General features: G+C 47.4%; 1 protein-coding gene across 7 annotated transcripts in view; it reads right to left on the reverse strand.

Moving 5' to 3' along the window:
- Positions 1-23,361, reverse strand: part of APBA2 (amyloid beta precursor protein binding family A member 2) — a 130,441-nt gene that overhangs the window by 35,132 nt on the left and 71,948 nt on the right. For 5 of the 7 annotated variants that reach the window (XM_043434444.1, XM_043434446.1, XM_043434442.1 and 2 more), the window contains 2 exons: positions 22,149-22,202; positions 6,365-7,351 (listed from right to left, as the gene is read on the reverse strand). In XM_043434444.1, the coding sequence (XP_043290379.1) occupies positions 6,365-7,324 (960 nt within the window). In that variant the 5' untranslated portion in view covers positions 7,325-7,351; positions 22,149-22,202. Of the gene's footprint in view, positions 1-6,364; positions 7,352-22,148; positions 22,203-22,319; positions 22,426-23,361 lie in introns of those variants that run through there. The other 2 variants (XM_043434440.1, XM_043434445.1) reach the window with 2 other exon arrangements.

The raw sequence follows: 23,361 nt of genomic DNA on the forward strand, positions 1-23,361 counted from the left end.
TTAAAAAATAATAAGCATGGTCTCCTTTAGGGTTGAGGAAAATGTTCTAGAACTGAGTAGTGGCGGTTGTACAACACTGCAGTCGATGTCACTGAATTGTACCCTCTAAAACGGTCAAATTGGTAAATTTCATGTTATGTGTCTATAGCTACACTTTTAAAGTAACAGGGAAAGAAGGAGTAAACAGAGCCCTCAAATGATCAAAAACACTGACTCTGCCTTTGACATCCCTTTCAACTCAGCACTAGATTCCTGCATGGTGGTCACGGCCAGCTGGTACAGGACTAGCCCTCACCAGGGACACAAGGGCCAAGGGGAGGATGAAGGCAGCCCAGATACAGTGATAGGACCACAGACACTTCTCCCTCCCAGACACCTGCCCCCAACCCTGGATGTCACAGTTGGATTCAAAATTCCTTCCTGGGGAAGGAGGCGCCCCAACACTCCAGGCAGTTACAGGACCAGGGAGCATCACGTGTGATTTAGCTCAATTCTCAAAGGAGAAAAAGCCCCATGACCCCTGGGGGCCAGCAGGCTGCTTCTCCCACAGGTTTCCTAAGTTTGCTACAAACACAGGCCTCCCTGCCAGTAACTGTAAGGTAAGGAGCCCTGTGTGAGCAGTTTAAAGACAGCTTAATGACAGTAGTTTAATGACAATTTAATGACCCTCCAGGGTGAAGAGCAATCTTTTGGTATTACAGCAGGTTCAGGCTGGGGGCTCTCGTGAGCCCAGAGACCCTCCATGCTCTCCCAACCACTCCCCTCTCAGCATAGAGCCCCTCACACATTCTGGGAAAGTGAACATGGCATCAGATAAGCGGATGAAACCAAGGCACCCAGGTCCCAAGGAAATCAGATGAAGATGCGAGGTCAATGTTCAACTTCCAGCTCCAAGACACTTTCCATATTTAGCTTGTCCGTAGAGACTGCCATTCCCCACCTAGAACTGCCCAAACCAGCTCTCTGTTCTCTGGACACGAGAAGGAATTCTCTGTTCCAATCAATACTTTTAGTCCTGGACTTCCCTGGCGGCCTGTCAGTGTAGGAGATGTGAGTTTGAACCCTGGTCCGGGAAGATCACACATGCCATGAGCAGGCCATGGAGCAGCTAAGCCCATGCACCCCAACTACTGAGCTTGTGCTCTAGAGCCCATGCTTTGCAACAAGAGAAGTCGCCAGGTGAGAAGCCCATGTACCATAACTAGAGAGCAGCCCCTCACTCACCACAACGACAGAAAAGCCTGAGCAGCAATGAAGACCCAGCACAGCCAAAAATAAACAAATAAGTCCTAAATAATACTATTGGCATGTGTGTGTTCAGTCGTGTCCAACTCTTTGCAACCCCATGGACTGGAGCATGCCAGGCTCCTCTGTCCATGGAATTTTCCAGACAAGAAATACTGGAGTGGGTTGCCATTTCCTTCTCCAAATAATACTACTAGTCCTAAATAATAAACAACTCAATGTAACTGCCTACAGCTACCAATACTAAATCCTATGACTCCTAATTTGAAAAGCAAGTTTAACCAGGAGATCCCAATGATCTAGTAAACTTCTATTAAATCTACTGTTATGAATGTGCTGTACAGAACATCTAGTTTTCTTAAAGTTGAGGATGAGGAGAGAGTGTTTTCATAGTAAATTTGATAACATATTTTTCTTTTAACAATACTAACAAGGTACGACCTCAATCATTTCATGTAACCCAGTGGTCTGCATGATCTATGTGAAAGCCAAGCAGGAATAATAATCTGGGGTTCACCCCTCCTCTGCCCTTCCACCCCTGCCAAGGTGGGATCACATCTGTTAATGGACAAGACCCCAGAAGGAGAGAAGGGAAGGTGCCCCCTTCTCACTCAGGATGTGGTTGTCTACTCATGGCTCATCTTAATCCTGAATATCCTGAAAACTTCCAGAGATGTGCAGATCCACCCAGTGTCCACAGGCCCACATGAGTGTGGTCAGCTATCTCTCCTGTAGCTCCACCGGTCCTTCAGATAGACAAAGAATGTTTTGTTTGTATGATATGGGTTATAGGTGCTCAGATAACCTCAACTTGGTTTCAGGTGATTCAAGTTGGCTCAGGCCAGTGAATGGGACAAGAGCCTTTCCTTTTAGATATACATAAAATAAAATGTATAATTTTAACCAATTTTAGGTGGACAATTAAGTGGCATTAGGTGCATGCACACCAATATACAATCATCACCACCATCCGGCCACAGAACTTTTCATCATCCCCAATGGAAGCTCTGTCTCCATTAAACACTAACCCCATCCCCCCCAAATCCCACCATCCCCCAGTCTGCCTCCATCTCTGTGGGTTTAATCAGTGTAGGTACCTCACTTGCGTGAAATCATACAGGATTTGACTTTTTGTGAGGCTATTTTCACTCAGCACAGTGGCCTCAAGGTTCATCCCTGTTGTAGCATTTCCTTTCTTTTTAGGGCTGATTAATATTCCATTGTATTGTATGTAAAAGTCTTTCTTAGGTAACTGTAACTGTGGCTCAGAAGAGAAATCAATCTTCCCACAAATACTGAAAAGAATGACCAAACTGAGATCTCTGAATTTGTGCCAAGCAGCCCATATTTTAGGTGACTTAGAATCCTTTGGTTTAATTCCCTGTTTCATTTTTCCTGGCATTTAGAAAGGGTGTTGTACATTATATAAGATATCAGGCGAGAAAAACCTCGGGCAGCAAGTCCACATCATGACATCTCCCGTGATTTGCAAATTCAACGTAACAAGAAAAACTCTAACCCACCACCACTCATGTCTGGAGTAGGTTTTGAGGACCAGTGAATGACTACATTACCCCCTCATTTCTTGAAATTAACATTCACATTTCTAAAAGTGACCAGCATGCTGTGTTTTATATTCATGGGTCCCCATGAATGAACAAATGAATGAATGAATGCAGAAGGGAATAAACAGATCACAGCAAGGAAGAGCATCTATTCTCAATGGCTTGCCTGGTGGCTCAGATGGTAAAGAATCTGCCTGCAATGCAGGAGATCCAGGTTTGAGAAGATCTGGGTTGGGAAGATGCCCTGGAGGAGGAAATGGCAACCCACTCCAGTATTCTTGGCTGGAGAATTCCACAGACAGAGGAGCCTGGGGGCAGGGGTGGTTACAGTCCATGGGGTCACCCAGTTGGACACGACTGAGCTGACACACACAGAGAAGGAAGAAGCAGCCTCAGTGGCCAGAATTCCCCAGAAGCACCCAGAGACCTGGCTCAGGTAGGAGTAGTCTGGGTCTGAGCCCATCTGAGGAAGGCCCTGGGGTGGGTGAGTCTTCAGCAGAGCATAACCATCCACAGTCAGAGATCCAGAGGCTCCAAGAGTCAAGATCAGGGACATGGGTCTCCCAGCCGGCACCCGGGTCTGCTTTGAGGGGAAGCTTGAGACCCAAAGACTAAGAGGGAAGGGTCAGGGGTGGGGCAGGGCTGCACCAGTGGTCAAAATGGGCAATGGAGGCAGAATCTGAGGCCATGTGCAAGTGTTCGGGCTGATGAAGAAAAGGATTGACCAAGGAGGGTAAACAGGCAATGCCCCCAACAGCAATGTCCCTCCAAGCTGATGTAGTGTTCCCCCAGCACCGTCCTGAGCCACAGACCCTCATCCAAAGTCTAGCTCAGGCTCTCTGACCTATCCAGCCTGGCTGCACCCAGCACAGAGCAAGTGGCCAGCAGAGGGACAGACCCCACATTTGTGTCAGCACCAAGGACAGTGCATGGCCAGTTCAGTCACCATTCCTGAAGGGGACCATCTGTTTGCTGCTAGAACCAACCAGAGGGACCCGACAAGCCCAGATCCAGGCATCCATTCACTCCAGCAGTCTGGGCCTGGGCTTGGTCTCAGGTGGAGAGACCAGCTTCTCTCCTGTGAAGGCTGATGGTGGTCCTGGCAGGGTCTGGAGTCCACTCTTGGTTCTGGGGCACCCTCCTGTGCAACACCCCTCTCTCAGCCTTTCTGAGCTGTGCTGAGTTCTCCTGAGTTGTCCATGGCATGCACTAATGCAGGACTGGGAACTATTCTTGGTTAGCTTCCTATCACCACAGGGCCGCGTCTTTTTTAGTCACTGATTAGCACTGACCACCATCTGAGTGCTTTGGGGTGCAAACCCCGTGGCAAAGCCTCTGCCACGCTGTTCCATCTCCGAATCTCATGCTCGGCAATGTGGTCTTTCTCCCTGAACAGAAGCTGTTGCTATATATTCTCCTGTGGAGCCCTGCACTTTCTGGGGAATGTCATGAGAATAATGGATCCCCTGGGATGTGTCTCGAGTTCCTGGAACATGTAGGGGATTCTGATAGTGTTCAGGGATGGAAGATGCAAGGGGGCCAGCGCCCTGCGCCAGTCCTCCACCCAGTTCTCTCTTGCTGAAATCTGCCCTGGACCCACACTGCTGGCATATCCATGCCATTCAAGTCAAAGCAGTGCAATTCCAGCTCTACACATGGTAGACGCCCTCTTCCCTGGCACCTGTTCTTATAGATGCTGCCAAACCCATCACCTCTGTCCCTTACACAGGAGCCTCTTCCCTGGCCATCCACCTGAGATGCTCAGGGCCTTCCCGACATCCTGCCCCTTAGCCCCCTCGAGGTTCCCAGCCCCCTGATGGCCCAGCTCTGTCCCTCTCACATCACCATCCTCAAGCCAGGTCCTTCACTTCCACTTGTCCTCCTGGCCTCGTCACAATCCCCGACCCCACGGTATGCTAAGGATACCCATGACCTCCAGGTTCAGCCCTGCCTGGGCAGCTAATTTCCCAAAGCCCCCCTCTAAGTCCCAGGGCCACCCTGCTTATGACCTACAAGGTAACCTGTCCCCAGGAAGCTGCCTGGGACTCGTGGGCTGGGTGGGGCCTCTGCTAGGCTCCCAGTCCCACCCAGATGGACAGGGAGTCTCTCCCTCTAGAATGAGGTTCTCCATGCAAGCTCAAGTCACTTTCATCTCTGCACACCAGGGCCTAGCATGTGGCAAGGGCAATTTTCTTGTGCCACCTGGGAGGGTTGCAGATGCAGCCAGCCCAGGAGATCAGGAGTGGCCTTAGTGGGAGAGTAGGCTCAGAAGGAATGCCAGTTTGGAAACTCCAGAGCTGCCCCCCTCAATGGGGGGGGAGCTCCCCCATATCCGCTAATGCAACAACAGTTTATATATACACACTATCTATATATCTACACTATATATACACATATATACACTATCATCTATAAGATGGATAGCTAGTGGGAAGCTGCTGTATAGCACAGGGAGCTCAGCTCAGTGCTCTGTGATGACCTAGAGGGGCGGGTTGAAGGGGGTGGTGCTCAAGAGGGAGGGGATACATGTATTTGTATAGCTGATTCACTTTGCTGTACAGCTGAAACTAACACAACAATGTAAAGCAACTATTGGTTCAGTTCAGTTCAGTCACTCAGTTGTGTCCGACTCTTTGCGACCCCATGAACCGCAGCACGCCAGGCCTCCCTGTCCATCACCAACTCCCGGAGCTCACCCAAACCCATGTCCATTGAGTCGGTGATGCCATCCAACCATCTCATCCTCTGTTGTCCCCTTCTCCTCCTGCCCTCAATCCTTCCCAGCATCAGCAAGTACATCTCAATAAAAAATATATGAAAGCAATTCATTTTCATTTGTCCACAGAATTAGCCAAATAGAAGTTCCTTTACATGCATCTAATAATCATATCTTCTTTTTATATACACAAGGTTTTTTTGAAAGGCAGCTTTTCAAAAGTGTTTATTACAATATACACTTTACTTTGCTATAATTAAAAGAAAATATAGTTACGCTTAAATCCACTGGCCTCATTAGCATGCATTTCTTCTCCATGTCTCTGTCAAACCTTCAAATAACTACTTGCAAAATGGTTATTTACAGCAAATTTCTGATTACACCAAGGCCCTCAGGCTTTCAGAGAAGTGTCACCAGATTCAACCGCCCCTGTGAAATGCACTCGGGTTGCTGCCCCTTGCCACTGGGCTGTCCCAACCACTGGCCACAGCCATCTGCACTTGCCGGCAGTACTAGATCCCTGTGACTGACCAAAACCACCCAGGGAGGGGCAACAGTCTCAGTGACCACACCCACACAAGCAGATCCACAGCAAGCAGGGGAAGGAACCAAGCTCTGCTGGGGGCTGGGTGTCTGCTGGGAGCCCTGGCTTCCAATCAGCCTCAACAAGATTTCCTCGGCAATTGCTACAGCATCTGATGGGTGAACAGGAGTAGCTGGGAAGTCCACGCATAACTGAACATGTGGAGAGCTGGCTCGCATTCTGATCTGTGGGCTGCATGGACACCTTTGCTCTCAGCCCCTCCCTCTGCTTCCCCAGGGCTGATCAGAATCTTACCTCCTCTTGGGGCCACTTGGGCCTCTCCTCTGGGGTCCTGGTCTTGGTCTTGAAGCTCCTTTGAGGGTCGGTGGGGTGCTTGGTCTCGGGAGGGAGGTTCAGCGACTTGGGCCTGCCCTCATGTCTGCTGGGGCCACGGCTAGCCTCGGCCTGCGGGCAGGCCTCGGGGGAGTCCCTGGGCCCCGGCTCAGGCCCCCGCGGCGTGTGCTCGGGGCTGGCCTCGCCACCACTGGTGATGCTGCTCATGCTCAGGCTCATCTTGATCTCAGCCACAATCTGGTCGATGTCCTCCTCCTGGTCCTCTGGGTCCCCATCCCTGCGCCTTGGGCGGTAGGGCGACGTGCTGCCTGCATTCCCATTGGCCTCGGCAGGGTAGTAGTCCTGGTAGGCCTCCTCCCCGGGACAGTAGTGGACGCCCTCTTCCTGGTCCCGGGAGTCCAGGACCGAGGCCTCGTCCTCGGGGACAGAGAGGTGGCCGTCCCGGTAGCCAGGGCTGCCCGGGTCGCTGTGGCCATGTGCGTGCGGGCCCGTGGGCTCCGTCCACTCCTCCACCGCCTCCTGGCACTCATCTGTCTCCAGGTGGCGCGTGTCGTGAGTCAGGTAGCCCTGCCCGTCACAGTCCGTGCCCTGCAGGTAGCTGTCGTCCTCCGGGCAGTAGCGAATGTAGTAGGTGATGCCCTCCTCCTCTTCGGGCAGCCCCTCGTCGTAGTCCTCCTCCTCCGAGGTGTTGTTCACATAGTCGGAGCTGGAGTCCCCATCAGGGCTCTGGTCGGGGCCGCCCTGCTCAGCAGGCACTGGGCTTTCGGGCCGCAGGGCCGCCAGCTCCAGGTCGGTGGGCACGTACTCCTCCAGGGCCAGCTCTGCGTCCTCACTCTCGGGCTCTGGGCCCGGCCTCGCCCTGTGGTCCAGCAGGCTGCTCGCCACGCTCTGACGCTTCCGGTGGGCCATGGTGGGGCTCATACGGCCATCGTCACCAGGAGGCAGCCACTGCAGGGAGGAAGGATGACAGGAGAGTCAGAACCTGGCCCGAGGAGCACGCCCAGGAGATGTAACTTGTGTCCATTCAGATGACAGGACACCCCACCTCAGCTGACTCCAGTGTCAGGATCATTGCAAGCCCTGCCAAAGAGACAGGAGGGCACCAGGGCTGGAGGAGGAAAAGGGGACCCTGGCGACTCCCCAGGACACCTGCTGCTTCCCCCCAACTCGCCACTCACTCATGACTTCTCTGTTTTATATAATTGGAGTATAGTTGATTTACAATGTTGTGTTAGTTTCTGGTGTACAGAAAAGTGAATCAGTTATACATGCATAAACATATATTTTTTTCAGATCCTTTTCCATCATAGGTTATCACAAGGTATTGAATATAGTTCCCTGTGCTATAGAGTAGGCCTTTGTTGATTATCTAGATTATATATAGTAGTGTGAATGTGTTAATTTCAAACTCCCAATTTATTCCTCTCCCAACCCTTTCCCCTTTGGTAACCATAGTTAATTTTCTATGTCTGTGAGTCTGCTTCTATTTTGTAAATAAATTAATTTACATCATTTTTTGGAGAAGGAAATGGGAACCCACTCTAGTATTCTTGCCTGGAGTAATCCCACAGACAGAGGAGCCTGGCAGGTTACAGTCCATGGGGTCGCAAAGAGTCGGACAGGGCTGAGCGACTAAGCACAGCACAGCACATTTGCAAGACAATTATGCGGCAATTAAAATATTTACAAAGAGTTACTGCATAAAATATGCTGCTGTAATTTATTCACCACCCAACAAACAGAATAAACTGTGAAGAAATGCATTTAAATCCCAGCAGAGGTTTGATTTGAGGGATGAGACAGTGTTATTCACTTCCCTCCTTTATTCAGTTTTGAATACGGTATTTCTGGGGCTTCCCAGGTGGCACTAGTGGTAAATAACCCACCTGCCAATGCAGGAGACACGGGTTCAATCCCTGAGTCGGGAAGATCCCCTGGAGAAGGGCATGGCAGCCCACTCCAGTATTCTTGCCTAGGAAACCCCAGGGACAGAGAGCCTGGCACACTATAGTCCACAGGGTCGAAAAGAGTTGGATACGACTGAGCAACTTTCACTTTCACTAAAGTGGCATTTACCTGTGTTGTGGGACACAGGAACACCTAAAGACCTTGCAAGTCCCCACCCCAGAGTCTCAACAAACCCAATGGAGGCACCACCCAGGTGATCATTCACACCATCAATCCTTCATTCGTACCATCCTTCCTGCAATTCTCCCTAGGCTGTCTGCCAGTCCTGCCTCCCACCCAGAACATTCTGTGACTTTCTGCGGGTGGGGGGGCCCACCCTCCAGTGACTCACCCTCCAGTGACTCACCCTCCAGTGATGGCAGCTGGAAGGGTGTAAAGGAAACTCCGAAAGCTGAGATGAAACTCCTGAGATAAAGGGCAGGATGCTCCATCACTCTGTCAAATGATTATCTCCTGAATAAAAAATCTCTCTGGGGATTTCTTTGAATAGCCAGCCTCTCCTGGCTTATTCAAAATGATTTAACTCTACTCACATGTAACTTCCTTACAAACGTTTCCTCTGGGGGAAGCAGGAACTCTGGGGTATTTAGTGGTGTGGTGGGGGCGGAGGAGGGATTACAAAAGAGAAGATGCAGGAGTCACCTGTGGCAGCCCCCCTCTGGAGCACACCTGGGTTTCTGTACCCCTGAATTCCCCACACACAGGCTCCCTCATCCTTGGCTGGGGAAGGGCTAGCCCCTGCTGACGGGCAGCTCCCCACCACCCCTGGGCTCAGCTGTGTCCTCCCCACTGTTGCTAACAGCATGCATGACGATTCTCCTGGCAGGAGACCTGGCTGTGTGCACACACGCATTCACTCACACACACACACACACACACACACACACACCCTCCCCTTTGCCCCCACCTCCCTGTCTCCTAGAAAGCTAGAAACCTCTGACCCTAGAAAAGTCTGAGGAGGGGATACAGTGCAGGTACTTAACAAATGAGGGCCCTGCCCTTGACTTCTCAAGACAAAAATTAAAAAGGATGGCGGTCGCTGATGTGTGGCTGGCAGCTGACGGAGAAGTGGGGGGCAGGGTCCCCCTGTGCAGACTGAGTGAGGGATGAGGGACTGGGCAGCCTCTGGCAAGGATCCCCGGGCACTTCTCTAGCCTCCTGGGTCCTCACCTGCCCCAGAGGGTGTTCAGTTCAGTCGCTCAGTCGTGTGGGGCCGGCACCAATTTGGGGGTGGATTGGGGGTGCGGTCACCAGCAGTCTCTGGTCTTGGCCTCCAGTTGAGGACAGAGATCCCAGAGCTGTCTTGGGTACGGGGCAGGGACCCGCTCAGGGCCCGGATGTTCATAGTCAGTCCCAAGGCCCTGGCCTTTTGTCCCCTTGTGGCATCTCTGGCTGGCTTTGCATCGGGCAGGTCCTTCACCAGTCAGTCCCCACACTTCAGAGCCTAGAGCTCAGAACTCCTGGCTCCGCCCTTGGAGCTTCTGATTCAGGACATCTGGGTGGGGCTGAGGTTGTGCTTTGCTTCTCTTTTTTCTGACCAGTTGTTTATTTTTTCTCATTTTTCTGAGCAATTGTCTGATTTTTTTTTAATTGAGGTATAGTTGCTTTACAATGTTGCATTCATTTCTGTTGTACAGTGTGAATCAGCTGTGAAAGTGTTAGTTGCTCAATTGTGTCCAACACCTTGTGACCCCATGGACTGTAGCCCCCCAGGCTCCTCTGTCTATGGGGATTTCCCAGGCAAGAATATGGGGTCTTCCCAACCCAGGTCTTCTGCATTGCAGGTGGATTCTTAACTGTCTGAGCCACTGGGAAATCAGCTATATGTATACATATATCTCCTCCCTCTTGGACCTCTCCCCACCCCCTATCCTACCACTCTAGGTCATCACAGAGCACCCAGCTGAGCTCCCTGTGCTATACAATAGCTTCCCACTAGCTATCCATTTTACACATGGTAGTATATATATGTTGATCCCAATCTCTCAATTCATCCCACCCTCCCCTTCCCTCATTGTGTCCACTCATCCATTCTCTACATCTGTGACTCTAACAGGTGTCAGAATTGGGCTGATGCTGCTGGTCTGAGATCAAATGTAGACCACCACATTGGACAGGAAGCCAGCCACTTGCCCACCCTCCAGCCATCATATCTTTGAAATCAAGAATAAAAGTCCCAGGACTTCTTGGAAAAACAGGTTTGCAGGTTTCAGATCTGAGAGTCTAAACACAATTCATCGTAGCTGCCTTGAGGCCCCCTGATGGCCGCCTCAGTTCAGTCTCCTTCCTGAACAGGGAAGAGAAAAGTGGATTTCAAGGCCAGATCAGAGCAGGATGGCTTGGATAAAGATGGAAAATGCTCCCTCCAGGAACAGGCAGGTCAGACCTCCTCATGGTCCCACCTCGTCACAGCAGCTGCAGAGTGCCCACTGCCTGTGTTATGGTCCGGCATCTCTCTGCAGGTGCTGTCTAACCTCTCTGCAAGGCCCACTGCAAGGTGGAGCGGGCTGCCAACCCAGGGTCCCTGACCTCGGGGCTCCAGATCTGGAGATGGAGCATGGAGAACAGAACAGTATTGTAGGTACTATCAATGGGAAGGCAGATTTTGTCTTGGGTAGCAGAGGGCTCCCTTTGGGATGAAGAGTCTAAAGAGACAGATGGCTGGTCTCTGAAAGTGAAGTTGTCCCAACACAACACTGTAAAGCAACTATACTCCAATAAAAATTTTCTTAACATGGCCATTATGAGCTGACAATGAGTTTGTGAAACTCACCATGTTTCCTCTCTGAGTAGGCATGTACAATGGTGGGCAAGGGAGACCTTAAAGAGAGAGAATACACCTGAATTTCAACAAGACACATGACAAGTCTTTCCTAACTTTCCTGTGGCTCAAACTGAAGTATGCTGAGTTGGATAAGGCAAAATGAGATGGATTAGTGGCCAACTGAGTGATCAGACTAAGAAGTCATCAATTCGTGGATAAGCATCCATCTGTGGGGGTTTTCCAATGATCTGGTTGTGTTCAACCAGAGATGATGATAACAAAGACTGCAGCTCTTCAGAACTGCAGTTGACAGAAACCTGGAAGACATGAAGTATAGGGGTGGCAGAGACGAGGTTTAGCTATATCACGCATGGAAGATCTTACATATCCTGCTCGATCCAGTTAAAGCTGTGCTTTCACAGCCAGACATGCTCACGTGAATCACAAACCTCAGCCCTGAAGCAGTGCTCTTCTGCAAGCCCACTCTTAACAAGGCAGAGAGGCTTCATTTCTTCAAGGAAAAACCAAAATCTTGCACCAATAATTGGACTGGCCCTCTATCCCCAAGACTGAAAAGCCCATTTCACACAGTTCTCCCATCTGTTCCTTTCATCACAAGCTTATAATAAAGGCTATTTTCTTCCAAGATCATTATTTTTTCCCTTGCCTTGAAGAGGAGGTGGAAGACAATCCTTTTATAGCCCTTGTGACAAAGGATAAGAATGAAGGAAAAGCAAAGAATGATTTATGACATATAAAATATGCATTACAGGGACTTCCCTGGCAGTCCAGTGGTTAAGAGCTCATCATCCAATGCAGGGGGTACAGGTTCAATCCCTGGTAGGGGAGCTAAGATCCCACATGCCTCATGGCCAAAAAAAAAAAAAATAAAAATCCAAAACATAAAAATAGAAGCAATATTATAACAAATTCAATAAAGACTTCAAAAGTGGTCCACATCAAATAAATAAACCTCTTGAACAAATATAAATAGATAAATAAAATGTGATATCTGATGTATGGCTACAAAGCATGTTTCAAGATATCATCACCCATGACACAGTGGGGAGAATAAAAAATGTTGTGCCTGAGAAAGTCTACTTCTGATGATGGTGCACCAGCTTATACCAGTCTAATCCCCACACCAGTAACAACTAGTAACTTTTGATGGTTTTTTTTTGGTTTTTTTTTTTTTAGTTTCTGTGGAAGCATCAGAGAACTGCCAAAGCAGCTAGGACTTGAGGGGCTGAGATCCCAACAAGCAAGAAAAAACACTGAAATCATCTCAGCATCCTGTGTGGCTTTTCTCTTCAAGGCAGCTGTGCACCCATAAATGGTTGAAAAATAGCAGAAAGTGGTGGTTGCCAGGCAACAAGACCAAGCACAAAAGAAAGTGAAAGTAGCTCAGTCATGTCCAACTCTTTTTGAAACCCCATGGGTTGTAGCCTGCCAGACTCCTCTGTTCATAGGGATTCTCTAGGCAAGAATACTGCAGTGGGTAGCCATTCCCCTCTCCAGGGAATCTTCCCAACTCAGGGATCAAACTTGGGTCTTCACTGCAGGCAAGCTTTTTGCCATCTGAGCCACCACAGAAGTCCTACTCCATGCTCTGTGGTGACCTAAATGGGAAGAAAATCCAAAAAAGAGGGGATATATGTATCTATACAGCTGATTCACTTTGCTGTATAGCAGAAACTAATGCAATGTTATCAAGCAACTATACCCCAATAAAAATTCATTAGGAAAAAAGAACTTGAGGTGCCAAGTTCCTGGAGAAAGGAAACAAGACTCTGACATTTTATATTAGACAAGGGTGAAAGTTGAAACAATCTGAACAATAAATAAAATAGTACTGTATAAACCGAAGTATAAAATAAATATCCTTGAGTTCACACAATGTAAACAATAAACAAGAGAAAAGCAGAAAACCCCTGTGCAGAATTCCTCCATATATTTTGTGCAGACACTGCCCCCTCCTGGAGACGAGGCAATAACTCCCAGGTGATCAGGTTAATATTAACAGTGGTCAGTTGCACCCTGATCTGATAGGAGAACAGTACTGCTCCCTATGCGGTCTCCTGACCCAAAGCTTATAAGCCCTGACTAACCAGAAGGAGAGTATCAGACAAACCTGAGCAGAAGGATAGTCTAAAATACCTGACGAGTACTTCTCAAAACTGTCAAAGTCATCAAACACAAGGAAAGCCTAAGAAGCTACCACAATCTAAAAGCACACTGCTATACTTAAAATGGATAACCAACAAGGACCTACTGAAGAGCACAGGGAACTCTGCTCCGTGTTAGATGGCAGCCTGGATGGGGGGCAGTTTGGGGGAGAGTGGATACATGTATGTGTATGACTGAGTCACTTCACTGTCCACACAATACTGTTAATTGGCTATACTCCAATACAAAATAAAAAGTTCAAAAAAATAAAATAAAAACTAGATAATCAACAAGGACATACTGAAGAGCACAGGGAACTCCGCTGGATGTTATGTGGCAGCCTGGATGGGAGGAGAATTTGGGGGAGAATGGATACATGCACATGTATAGCTAAGTCTCTTCACTGCCACCTGAAACCATCACAACATTGTTAATTAGCTATACCCCATTACAAAATAAAAAGTTTTTTAAAAAGTACCTAAAGAGACATGAAGATTAAAATTTAATTCGGTATCTTAAATAATAAAACAGAAAAAGCACAGTAGGTAAAAATTAAGAAAAACTTAATGAAGTATAAACTGTGGCTAATAATTATGTATTGATACTGTTTCATTACTTGCTACAAACGTACCATGTGAATGTAAGATGTTAACAATAGGGAAAAATCAGAATAGGATAGAGAGACTCAGATAGTCTCTCTACTATCTTTTCTACTTCACTGTAAACGTAAAACTATTCTAAAGTAAAAAAATTTACCTAAAAAAGAAAGTTGGTGTAGTTGCATTAATATTCACAGTAAGAAAAGAAGCATTATTAAAGGAAAAAAATAAAAAATCTTGATAAAAAAGGGCAACCTGCTAGGAATAAATTGTAAGTTTAAATTTAAGTGTATGCATACTAAGCTATATGCTCTCAAACTTTATAAAAGGAGAAAAAAATCAAACTCAAAAAGACAACTCTGAAATCACTATGGGATACTTTTTAATACACTTCTTTCAGTAAATGATTTACAATAAGCAAACAAAAATCAGAGTAGAATTAGATTTGAACACCACAGTTGCCAAAAATGTCCTCATTAACAGATAAAACTTACTGCAATGAGGAAATACATACAAGTGCACATAGAAAATTGTGTCAAAATTAATCACATGGTAGACAAGACTAAAATGAGTCTAAACAAATTTCAAAATGTTGAAATCATAAAGAATATGTTTCTGATTACAGTGTAATTACACCAGAAATAAATAAAAAATATAACTAGAAAATATGCAGATATTTGGGGATGAACCACTTCTAAATAACCTATAAACAGAACAGAACATAATAGATAGAACACAGGGAATGGCTACCCACTCCAGTATTCTTGCCTGCAGAATCCTCTGGACAGAGGAGCCTGGTGGGCTATAGTCCACAGGGCCACAAAGAGTCAGACATGAAAGAGCAACTAACTAAAAAGAACATAAATACAAAACTTAAAAACATTTTGTACTGGTTAATAATGAAAATACCACACGTCAAAAAATAGTTACACACTCATATTCATAGCTGGACTATTCACAGTATTCAAAAGGTGGAAAGAACACCTGTCCATTGATAGATGAATGGACAAAGAAAATGTGGCATATCCTCACAATGGAATATTATTCAGCCTTTAAAAAGGAAGGAAATTCTGATCCAAGCTACAATATGGATGAATCTTGAGGACATCATGCTAAATGAAATAAGTCAATCACAAAAGGACAAATACGGTATAATTCCACTCATAGGAGGTTTCTAAAGTAGTCAAATTCATAGAAACACAAAGTAGAATGGTGGTTGCCAGTGACTGGGAGTAAGAGGGAAAAGGGGGAGTCATTTTTTAACAGGTACAGTGTTTCAGATCTGCAGGATGAAAAAGTCCTGGAGATAAAGCTTTCTAACAATGTGAATATAGTTTACCCTATTGAACTGTACACTTAAAAATTTTTAAGATGGTAAATTTTAATGTTTTGTGTTTTACCACAATTTTTTTAAAAAATAGATTGTTAAAGGAGGCTTATAAGGGAATGCATAGCCTTAAATTCATTTATTAGGAAACAAAAAACACTGGAAAAATAAATAATCTAGATATCCATTTATTAGGGCTTCCCAGGTGGTGCAGTGGTAAAGAATCTTCCTGCCAATGAAGGAGATGCAAGAGATATGAGTTCGATCCCTGGGTCAGGAAGATTCCCCTGGAGAAGGAAATGGCAACCCACTTCAATATTCCTGCCTGGAAAATCCTATGGACAGGGGAGCCTGGCGGGCTATAGTTCATGGGCCACAAAGAGTCAGATGCAACTGAGCACACAGACACTTTGAAAAGACCAACAAATTAAACCTCAAATAAAGGTAAAGGAAGAAAACGAATGTAGGGCAGGTAAAAATTAAAATAGAAAACAAATGTGCAACAGAGAAAAATCAACCAAGCCCAAATGATGATAAAGTCTTAGCTAGACTGATTAAAGGTGAGAGAGAGGGAAGGTACACAAATTACAGTATCAGGAATGAAAAGGTGGATACCACTTGTAAAATATAATAATGGATATTATGAACAACTAATAACAATTTATATGAAATGAACAAGTTACTAAAACAGAACTTAGCAAATCTGACACTAGAAGAAACAAAAATCCAAATGGTCCAGTATTTACTAAAGAAATTGAATCTACAATTTAAAATCCTCTTTCCTCTTATCAAATAACTTCAGATCCCAGTGGATTCCCAATTGAATTCTTCCAAACAGTTATGCAAAAACAAAATCAAACAACAACAACAAAACACCAGCACTACCCAAAATCTTTCAGGGAACATAAAAGAAGATACACTTCCCAACTCACTTTAAATGGCCACCATGACCTTGATACCCAAACCTGAACTTGATGTTATATGAATACAAAATATAAGGCAAGTCACTTTGAAACAGTTTACAAAGAAACAATAAAAAACTGTCAAATCAGTTTATATATAAAAATTATATATCACAATTCAGTTGCATTTAGTCCAGAATGCAAGGCTGGTTTCATATTCAAAAATCAATCACAGAACTGAACACTGACACCACACACATATCAAGAAGGTGTGAACTCAGAGAACTCAAACAGTGGCTCTGTGTCAACCTAGAGGGGTGGGATGGGGAGGGAGATGGGAGGGAGGTTCAAGAGAGAGGGGACATATGTATACCTATGGCTGATTCATGTTGATATTTGACAGAAAACAACAAAATGCTGTAAAGCAATTATCCTTCAATTAAAAAGTAAATAAATTTTTTTTAAAAGGTGTGAACTAAAAACAGTTGCACACACACCTATACACACATACACACACACACACCCCTCCATCCTGGTAAAACTACCCTAGACAGCAGCTGGACCAGACTGGAAGAAGGACAGAGACAGTGACAATGACATTGGGGGAGATGAGCAAGAGAGGCCGGAAACCAAGTCCCAGAGAGGTGGGGGCGGAAACTCAGAGCGTGAATTACGGGGAGAATCTATATGCACCGATGTCTCCATAGCCGGGCCTGTTCAGTGAGTGAGTGTTTACCAGCTACAAGCTTGTCCTTTCTCTCTTTTGTTTTTTAAACTGTGGTTAAATAAACACAACATAAACCTCACCATCCAGACCACTGTCAAGTGCACAGTTCAGCGCCATCAAGTGCATTCACACCATTGTGCTACCACCACCCCATGCGTCCCCCAAGCTCCCTTCATCTCGTACAAATGAACCCTGTACCCACTAAGCTTCCCCCCTGCCCTGCCCCAAGTCCTTTACAGAATGAGAAAACAAAAATGCTTCAGGGGGCAAAGCAACTTTCCATCAGAGCAGGACTGATGGGCCCCCTCCCTCCTAGGAACAGTAACCGTGACCTTGGGCAACCATAGCTGCAGGTGGTGGGTGCCTCGGAACCCACCTGGGAGGCCTGCTGCAGGCTCCCCTCATGATGCCATGCCCGGGAGAGCCAGCTCAGCCCGAGGGTCTAAGACCTCATGTCCACGAGCCATCTTCCTGTCTGGAAAGCAGGAATCAAGACCTCCACTTACAGAACTGAAGAAGCTCTGATTAAGCCTACTTCTACGTCTGCCTGGCACAGAGCTCTGCCCAGGAGAGGGGTGCACTGGCTGCCTCTGGACCAGCTGAGGGGAGGCGGGAGGAAGAAGCAGCAGAAAGAAGGGGAATCACAGGCAAGGGGGCTGCTATGTGCCTGCATAGGACCTCACAGAGGAGGCCATGGGGGCTTCCAGGGTCCAGCGGAGTCCTTGCGATTAACATGGGCACAGCTGGAATGCTGCAAACTCCAGCCCAAGCTACAACCACGCCCCAACCCCCACAGAAGCTTGAGAAGGAGAGGAACTCAGGATTTATCCCAAAGCTAACCAGTCTGCACAGCTGATGGATTTTTCTCAAGTGCAATCTCACAGTCTCCCAGGCGAGAATTAATTTTCTTTGGCAAGGGACAGGTCTCAGGCTGGCAAGCTTCGCAGAGCTCCCACCATGCAATGCCTCTGCTTGGCTGCAGGACCTGAAGTGGGGCTGGCAAGACTGGGTATCGACAAACAAAAAACAGACACACTTCCCAAAGAGCGTCGCTCTTCCTCAGCCAGGACTTAGGGAGGTCGCACAGATACGCCAGCGTCTTGATGGCTGAAAATAATACTGGTGGTCATCTCTGGGGACGACTCTCACAAGCAACCCAAGGTGAGTCACAGCACTGTCCCAAAGTGCCCTGGCCACGCCTGGAGACATTCATTCAAAAGAGGAATGCAGGTGCTGGATGTATTTGCATCTCAGGGACTCCTTTCTGCGGTCTTGGGCTTGGCTCTACTTCCCAGAGAGAGGCGAGATCACAGCTAGAAACCCCTGGATTCTCTCCTCACCAGTCCCCTCTCCCTCCACCCTCCTCGCTGCGTCCTTACACCCACCACTTCATCCCTGGACCACAATGAACATAATCTTCCATCCTCACTGAAGAATATCTTGTTCCCACTGTTCACACTCTCTCCTCTCCCCGGCTTCTTGGGAAGTTTCCATGCAGAAGAAAAAGCCTACATTCACCGTGTCTTTTATAATCCTCCTCGGTCTCCGGGCAGCCACCACCCGGCCACAGCCAGAGAGTCCAGAGCCCCCTCCTTCTTCCTGGTTTCCTTGCACTTTCTGGCTAGTCCCCTCAGGCTCTCACTGAGTCCACCCCCACTCGTGGCCTGACTCTCTGCTTCCACCCACCGTTCAAAAACTCCCCCATCCTTCCTGAAGCTGGAATCCAACAATCCTTTCCCACCTCCAAAGTGACCTGCTTTCCCTCGAGATCCCATCTCCTACCCTCATTGACTACTCTTTCCCTAGGACCCTCTGCACATTCCTCCCCAAGAAGCTCCCCTCGGGCCCTTCCTCCACCCTATAGCCTTTCTTTCAGCCACATCGACTCCCCCCCCGGAGCCACAAGAGGCGTCTCTAGGGCCCAATTCACCCTGGCTCCCATCTTCCACACTCATCCCAAAAGTTGGCCCCTGCTATCTCACCTTCCCACTCCTCCGTCCTTGTCAGGCCAGGTTCTGCCCCACCTCCCTCCCTCTCTGTCGCAGGAATGTGCTCTCACCCTTCAAGATGAGCAATCAAGAGGAACTTCCTCCTACACAACCAGCTACACTGACTGGTCACCTCCCCTGGGGTCCCCTCTTCACCTCCCTAACACAAAGATGTGTGGCCACCAGAGCACCAGACACATCCTAGCTGATCACCAGAGGGCAAGGGCTCCCTTTGCCTCTCCCAGGAGGACCTTCCCAGGAGGACCTCCCCAGGAGCTGAATCCCAGCTCTGAGCCCAGAGGTCAGGACATGGTCAATGACATGGCCTTCCCTGGTAGTGAGGGTCTCTGCCACAGAGGGGCCCAGGCAGGAGGGGGGAGGCACATCCAAGAACTAATCTTCATCTTGACAGCCCCCCTGAAGGGCTGGCATGCCATCCCCACGTTTCCCTGCACTTGTGTACACAACTGAAGGACAGTACCTGATGGTCTCAGATGAGTCTGTGGCAACCACGACTATATGAAAACACAGCTCTTTGTAGGACAACCTGCCCCATGGGAAGACCCCAGCAGTGTTGCTTGGGGAGACTGAAGGGCTGGCTCCATAAACATACACACCCTAGGGACTTCCCTGGTGGTCTAGTGGTTAAGAGTCCTCCTTCCAGTGCAGGGGACAAGGGTTCGATCCCTGGTCGGGGAACTAAGATCCCACATGCCACGGGGCACCTAAGCCCTCATGACACAGTTAGAGAGCCCGTATGCTCCAGAGCCTGTACATCACGAAAACAGAAGCCCGCAAATAGAGAAAGTCTGTTTACTGCAATGAAGACCCAACATAAAAAAAATTTTAAATATAAAATAAAAAACTTAAAAGGAAATTAAAACAAAACCCAAACAACATATAAGTTATCAAGCAGTCTGAGCCCAAGCTAGGGTGTTAGAATTGTTCTGACTTTAAATAGCATTTTCTGGAGGATCTAGGCGTGCACGTGGTATAAATAAGTTTGGAAGATGATGCGTTATGCAGAATTTAATGAGTTGCTTTCTTGCAAGACTAGTCAAGGCTTTTAATATGGCTCTCTGGGACCCGGGGTGGGGGCAGGGTGGGGGTGGGGTCATGGTACACACAGTGTGTCCCCAGTCAGATCTGAACGTGGGCCACTATTTTAGGGACCATCTCCTGGGACTCCACTGAGCACAGTTAGAGAAGGCCAGTGCAAACACTCCTGTAATTAATTAGAAGTGGATATAATTAGCTACATCTGAACATCATTAATAAAAATTACATAGAGAAATGGCTAACTTCCTTTCATTTAATCACATAAATTATGTTGGGCTCTGAGTAGCAGCTCAGAGTGTTATTTTCTTGAAACATTTTTCATCTTTTAAAAAAAGGTGTTGATGAATTTTTTCTCTCGTAACGTGCAACTTAAAAAAAAAGAAAAGTTGGTGTCAGAGCAGGCGTTTCCAAGTGCTTGAGAACACACACACCAAGGCAGGGAAGCAATCGTAGCAGCTGCTCTCTGCCTCCTCTGAGAAGGAAGTGGCGGCAAGGGGAGCTTTCATGGGCTATGCCCTCCCCATCTGTCATGTGGTTCTTTCTCAGGACCATGCCCCTGGGTCATGAGTCCTCACTGAACAGATGAGGACAATGAGATTCTGAAAGTGTCAGAAACCAGACCTACATGCAATCACAGACTTCCTGACCATCTATGATTCACGAGAAATTGGGGTAGACATTGCCAAGGATCAGACCAAGGGTTACTCTCTGCAGTGAACAAGCCCACAGAGAGACCAGCGGTCAGGCAGTAAAGCACAAGGCAGGCTTCAGTGTGGCTTAGGACTTCCCTGGTGGACCAGTGATTAAGAATTTGCCTGCCAATGCAGGGGACAATGGTTTGATCCCTGCTCTGGGAAGATCCCATATGCCTCAGAGCAGCTAAGCCCATGCACCACTACTATTGAGCCTGTGCTCTAGAGCCTGGGAGCCACAACTACTGAAGCCCTTAAGTCTAGAGCCTGTGCCCTGCAACGAGAAGCCACCACAACGAGAAGCCCTCGCACCACAATGGGAAAGTAGCCCCCACTTGCCTCAACTAGAGAAAGCCCTCTCAACAACAAAGACCCAGTGCAGTCAAAAATAAAACAAATAAATAAAGAAAAATTTTAAAAAACTTCAGTGCCAATTCTCTTAAAGAAGTTGCTAATATTAATGGTCTTTTCTGACGGACCTGTGCACACGTGTGTCTTACCTTTTCCTACCTCAAGGGCCTGTTGTATAAGTATAGGAATAGTGAGGCTCAGAATGTAATTCTCCAGGAGAAAAAAAATAGAACACAGCCCCCAACTTCTATTTGAGTGGAAGAACATTCACAAAGATATCTGTGAAAAGACAACAGGCACGCTCTTGAGAAGTAGTATTCTGAAGTTACAGACAGGATGGTTCCCTTGCAGTAGGAAAGTAAATACATCCAAGTCTCTTCTCTCTGCAGATCTCCTCCGAGATTCATTCTGGCATAACTGTCAGTTAAAAATATCTATCTTGTTGTACTTTTCTCTCGAAGAAGAAATATACTTTTCTGCAAAGAACACTGATCAGTGTATTCACTTAAATGACTGTCCTGAACACTGCAGGTGGTGGAATGCAATCACTAAGGGAGCTCAGCTTCTTGTCAATTGTCAGTATCATTGATACTCTAATGATATTTCAAGATACATAAGTATTCCACTAGGTCTTTTATTTTCTTCAGTTTTTCAGTGCTCAGAAGGCTGAGCACCGAAGAATTGATGCTTTCGAATTGTGATGCTGGAGAAGACTCTTGAGAGTCCCTTGGACAGCAAGGAGATCAAACCAGTCAATCCTAAAGGAAATTAGTCCTGACTATTCATTGGAAGGACTGATGCTGAAGCTCCAATACATCGGCCACCTGATTTGAAGAGCCAACTCATTGCAAAAGACCCTGATGCTGGGAAAGATAGAAGGCAGGAGGAGAAGGGGGGTGACAGAGGATGAGATGGTTGGATGGCATCATGGACTCAGTGGACATGAATTTGAGCAAACTCTGGGAGATGGTTGAAGGACAGAGGAGGCTGGTGGACTACAGTCTATGGGATCCCAAAGAGTCAGACCAGCTGAGGGACTAACGCTTTCACACTTCACACACAGACCCAACTACCCAGGAAGTGAAGAACCGGAGAGCTGTACAGCCCCACCTGCAGCAACCCTCCAGTAAAACGACTCGGTCTCACACAGGTCAGAAGCCAAACCCCACACACACCATGCAAGGTAACCTCTCAATTCTTACCGAAAACAAGCAGTTTGGTAAGGTCCTGAAAACCCTCCTGGTGATGAAATCTTTCTGGAATAAAACAGAAGAAAAGAGAGGAAATTACTTTGGTTTCAGAAATGACATGGGTGCCCCTACAGAGCGCTCCTTTGGGTGTAGAAATTTAAATGAGTGAGAGGCTTTGAATACCTGGGAAAGTGAACTGATTCTAATTCTAATGAGATGATCAGAAATCACCCTGAAACAAATAATTAAAATGTTTCTTTGGCCATTCATCACATGATCATTGCCTTAACATCGTGTTGGACAAATAAAGCGATGGCTTATGTATCACTCTGGCTGGAGAGGCTGTCAGCATTTCAATGAAGCTCCTCAAAGCCCTCATGAATATGTATTTTCCCACAACAAAGCTTGACCCCACTAGTTGGCAGAAGCAGTATTCTGGGACACTCTCAGAAGAGGTGGGTGTGCAAGTGGGGGCTGGAGGGGGATGAAAGGAGATTAAAGAAATGAGAGAGAAGGCAGGCCACCTCTCCTCTCCCCTGCCCGGCTTCCCAGCCCACCCTTCCTCCTAGGCAGCACAGTTTCAGGAAGAGAACAGAAAAGAGGACTTCAGGTTTCATGGTGTCCTTGAACAGAGGGTGCTTTGCAAGTGTGAGTTGGAGAAGAAAGCCAGAGAGTCAAAGGCGTCAGGACCACCAGGCCATGGGTTGGAAGGGAGTTCATGTGGGGCAGGAGATGACTGGGGATGGGGAGCCTGCGGTGGGGCAAGAGGATGGGTTTCCCGGTCTGAGATGTCACATCCAAATGCCTTTTCTCCCTCTCATTTGGCTGAAGTCAGAGTAAGTAATAAAGCAATTTCTTTGTTCCTTCCAAAACCATGGCAATGGCGGCTTCCTCCCCGGCACCCCACCTCCTGGTAGCATCTCGTGAACAGTTGCACTGGTCAGGGAGTCTACCTTCACCCTAGCCTCAGGTCTGCAGTCAGGGGATGGTGTCCTTCTTTGGGGAAAACAGGAGGTCTGGCCAATGGCTAACTGGGGATACTGGGGGTCACCCAAAACTGGTCCAGTGCAGATGCCTTGGTCTAGATGTAAAAGAAAATGATGGGCCAGCCCTGAGAAGGTTGCAGATGCTCCAACTGTGACCAAGATCCAAAATGTGACCAAGCCACAGGGTGATCAAGTCACATGACCATAAGCTGCTACCCTCCACCCTGTGCATGCGTGTA

This window comes from Cervus canadensis, chromosome 17, assembly GCF_019320065.1.
Source record: "Cervus canadensis isolate Bull #8, Minnesota chromosome 17, ASM1932006v1, whole genome shotgun sequence".
Taxonomy (NCBI): Eukaryota; Metazoa; Chordata; class Mammalia; order Artiodactyla; family Cervidae; genus Cervus; species Cervus canadensis.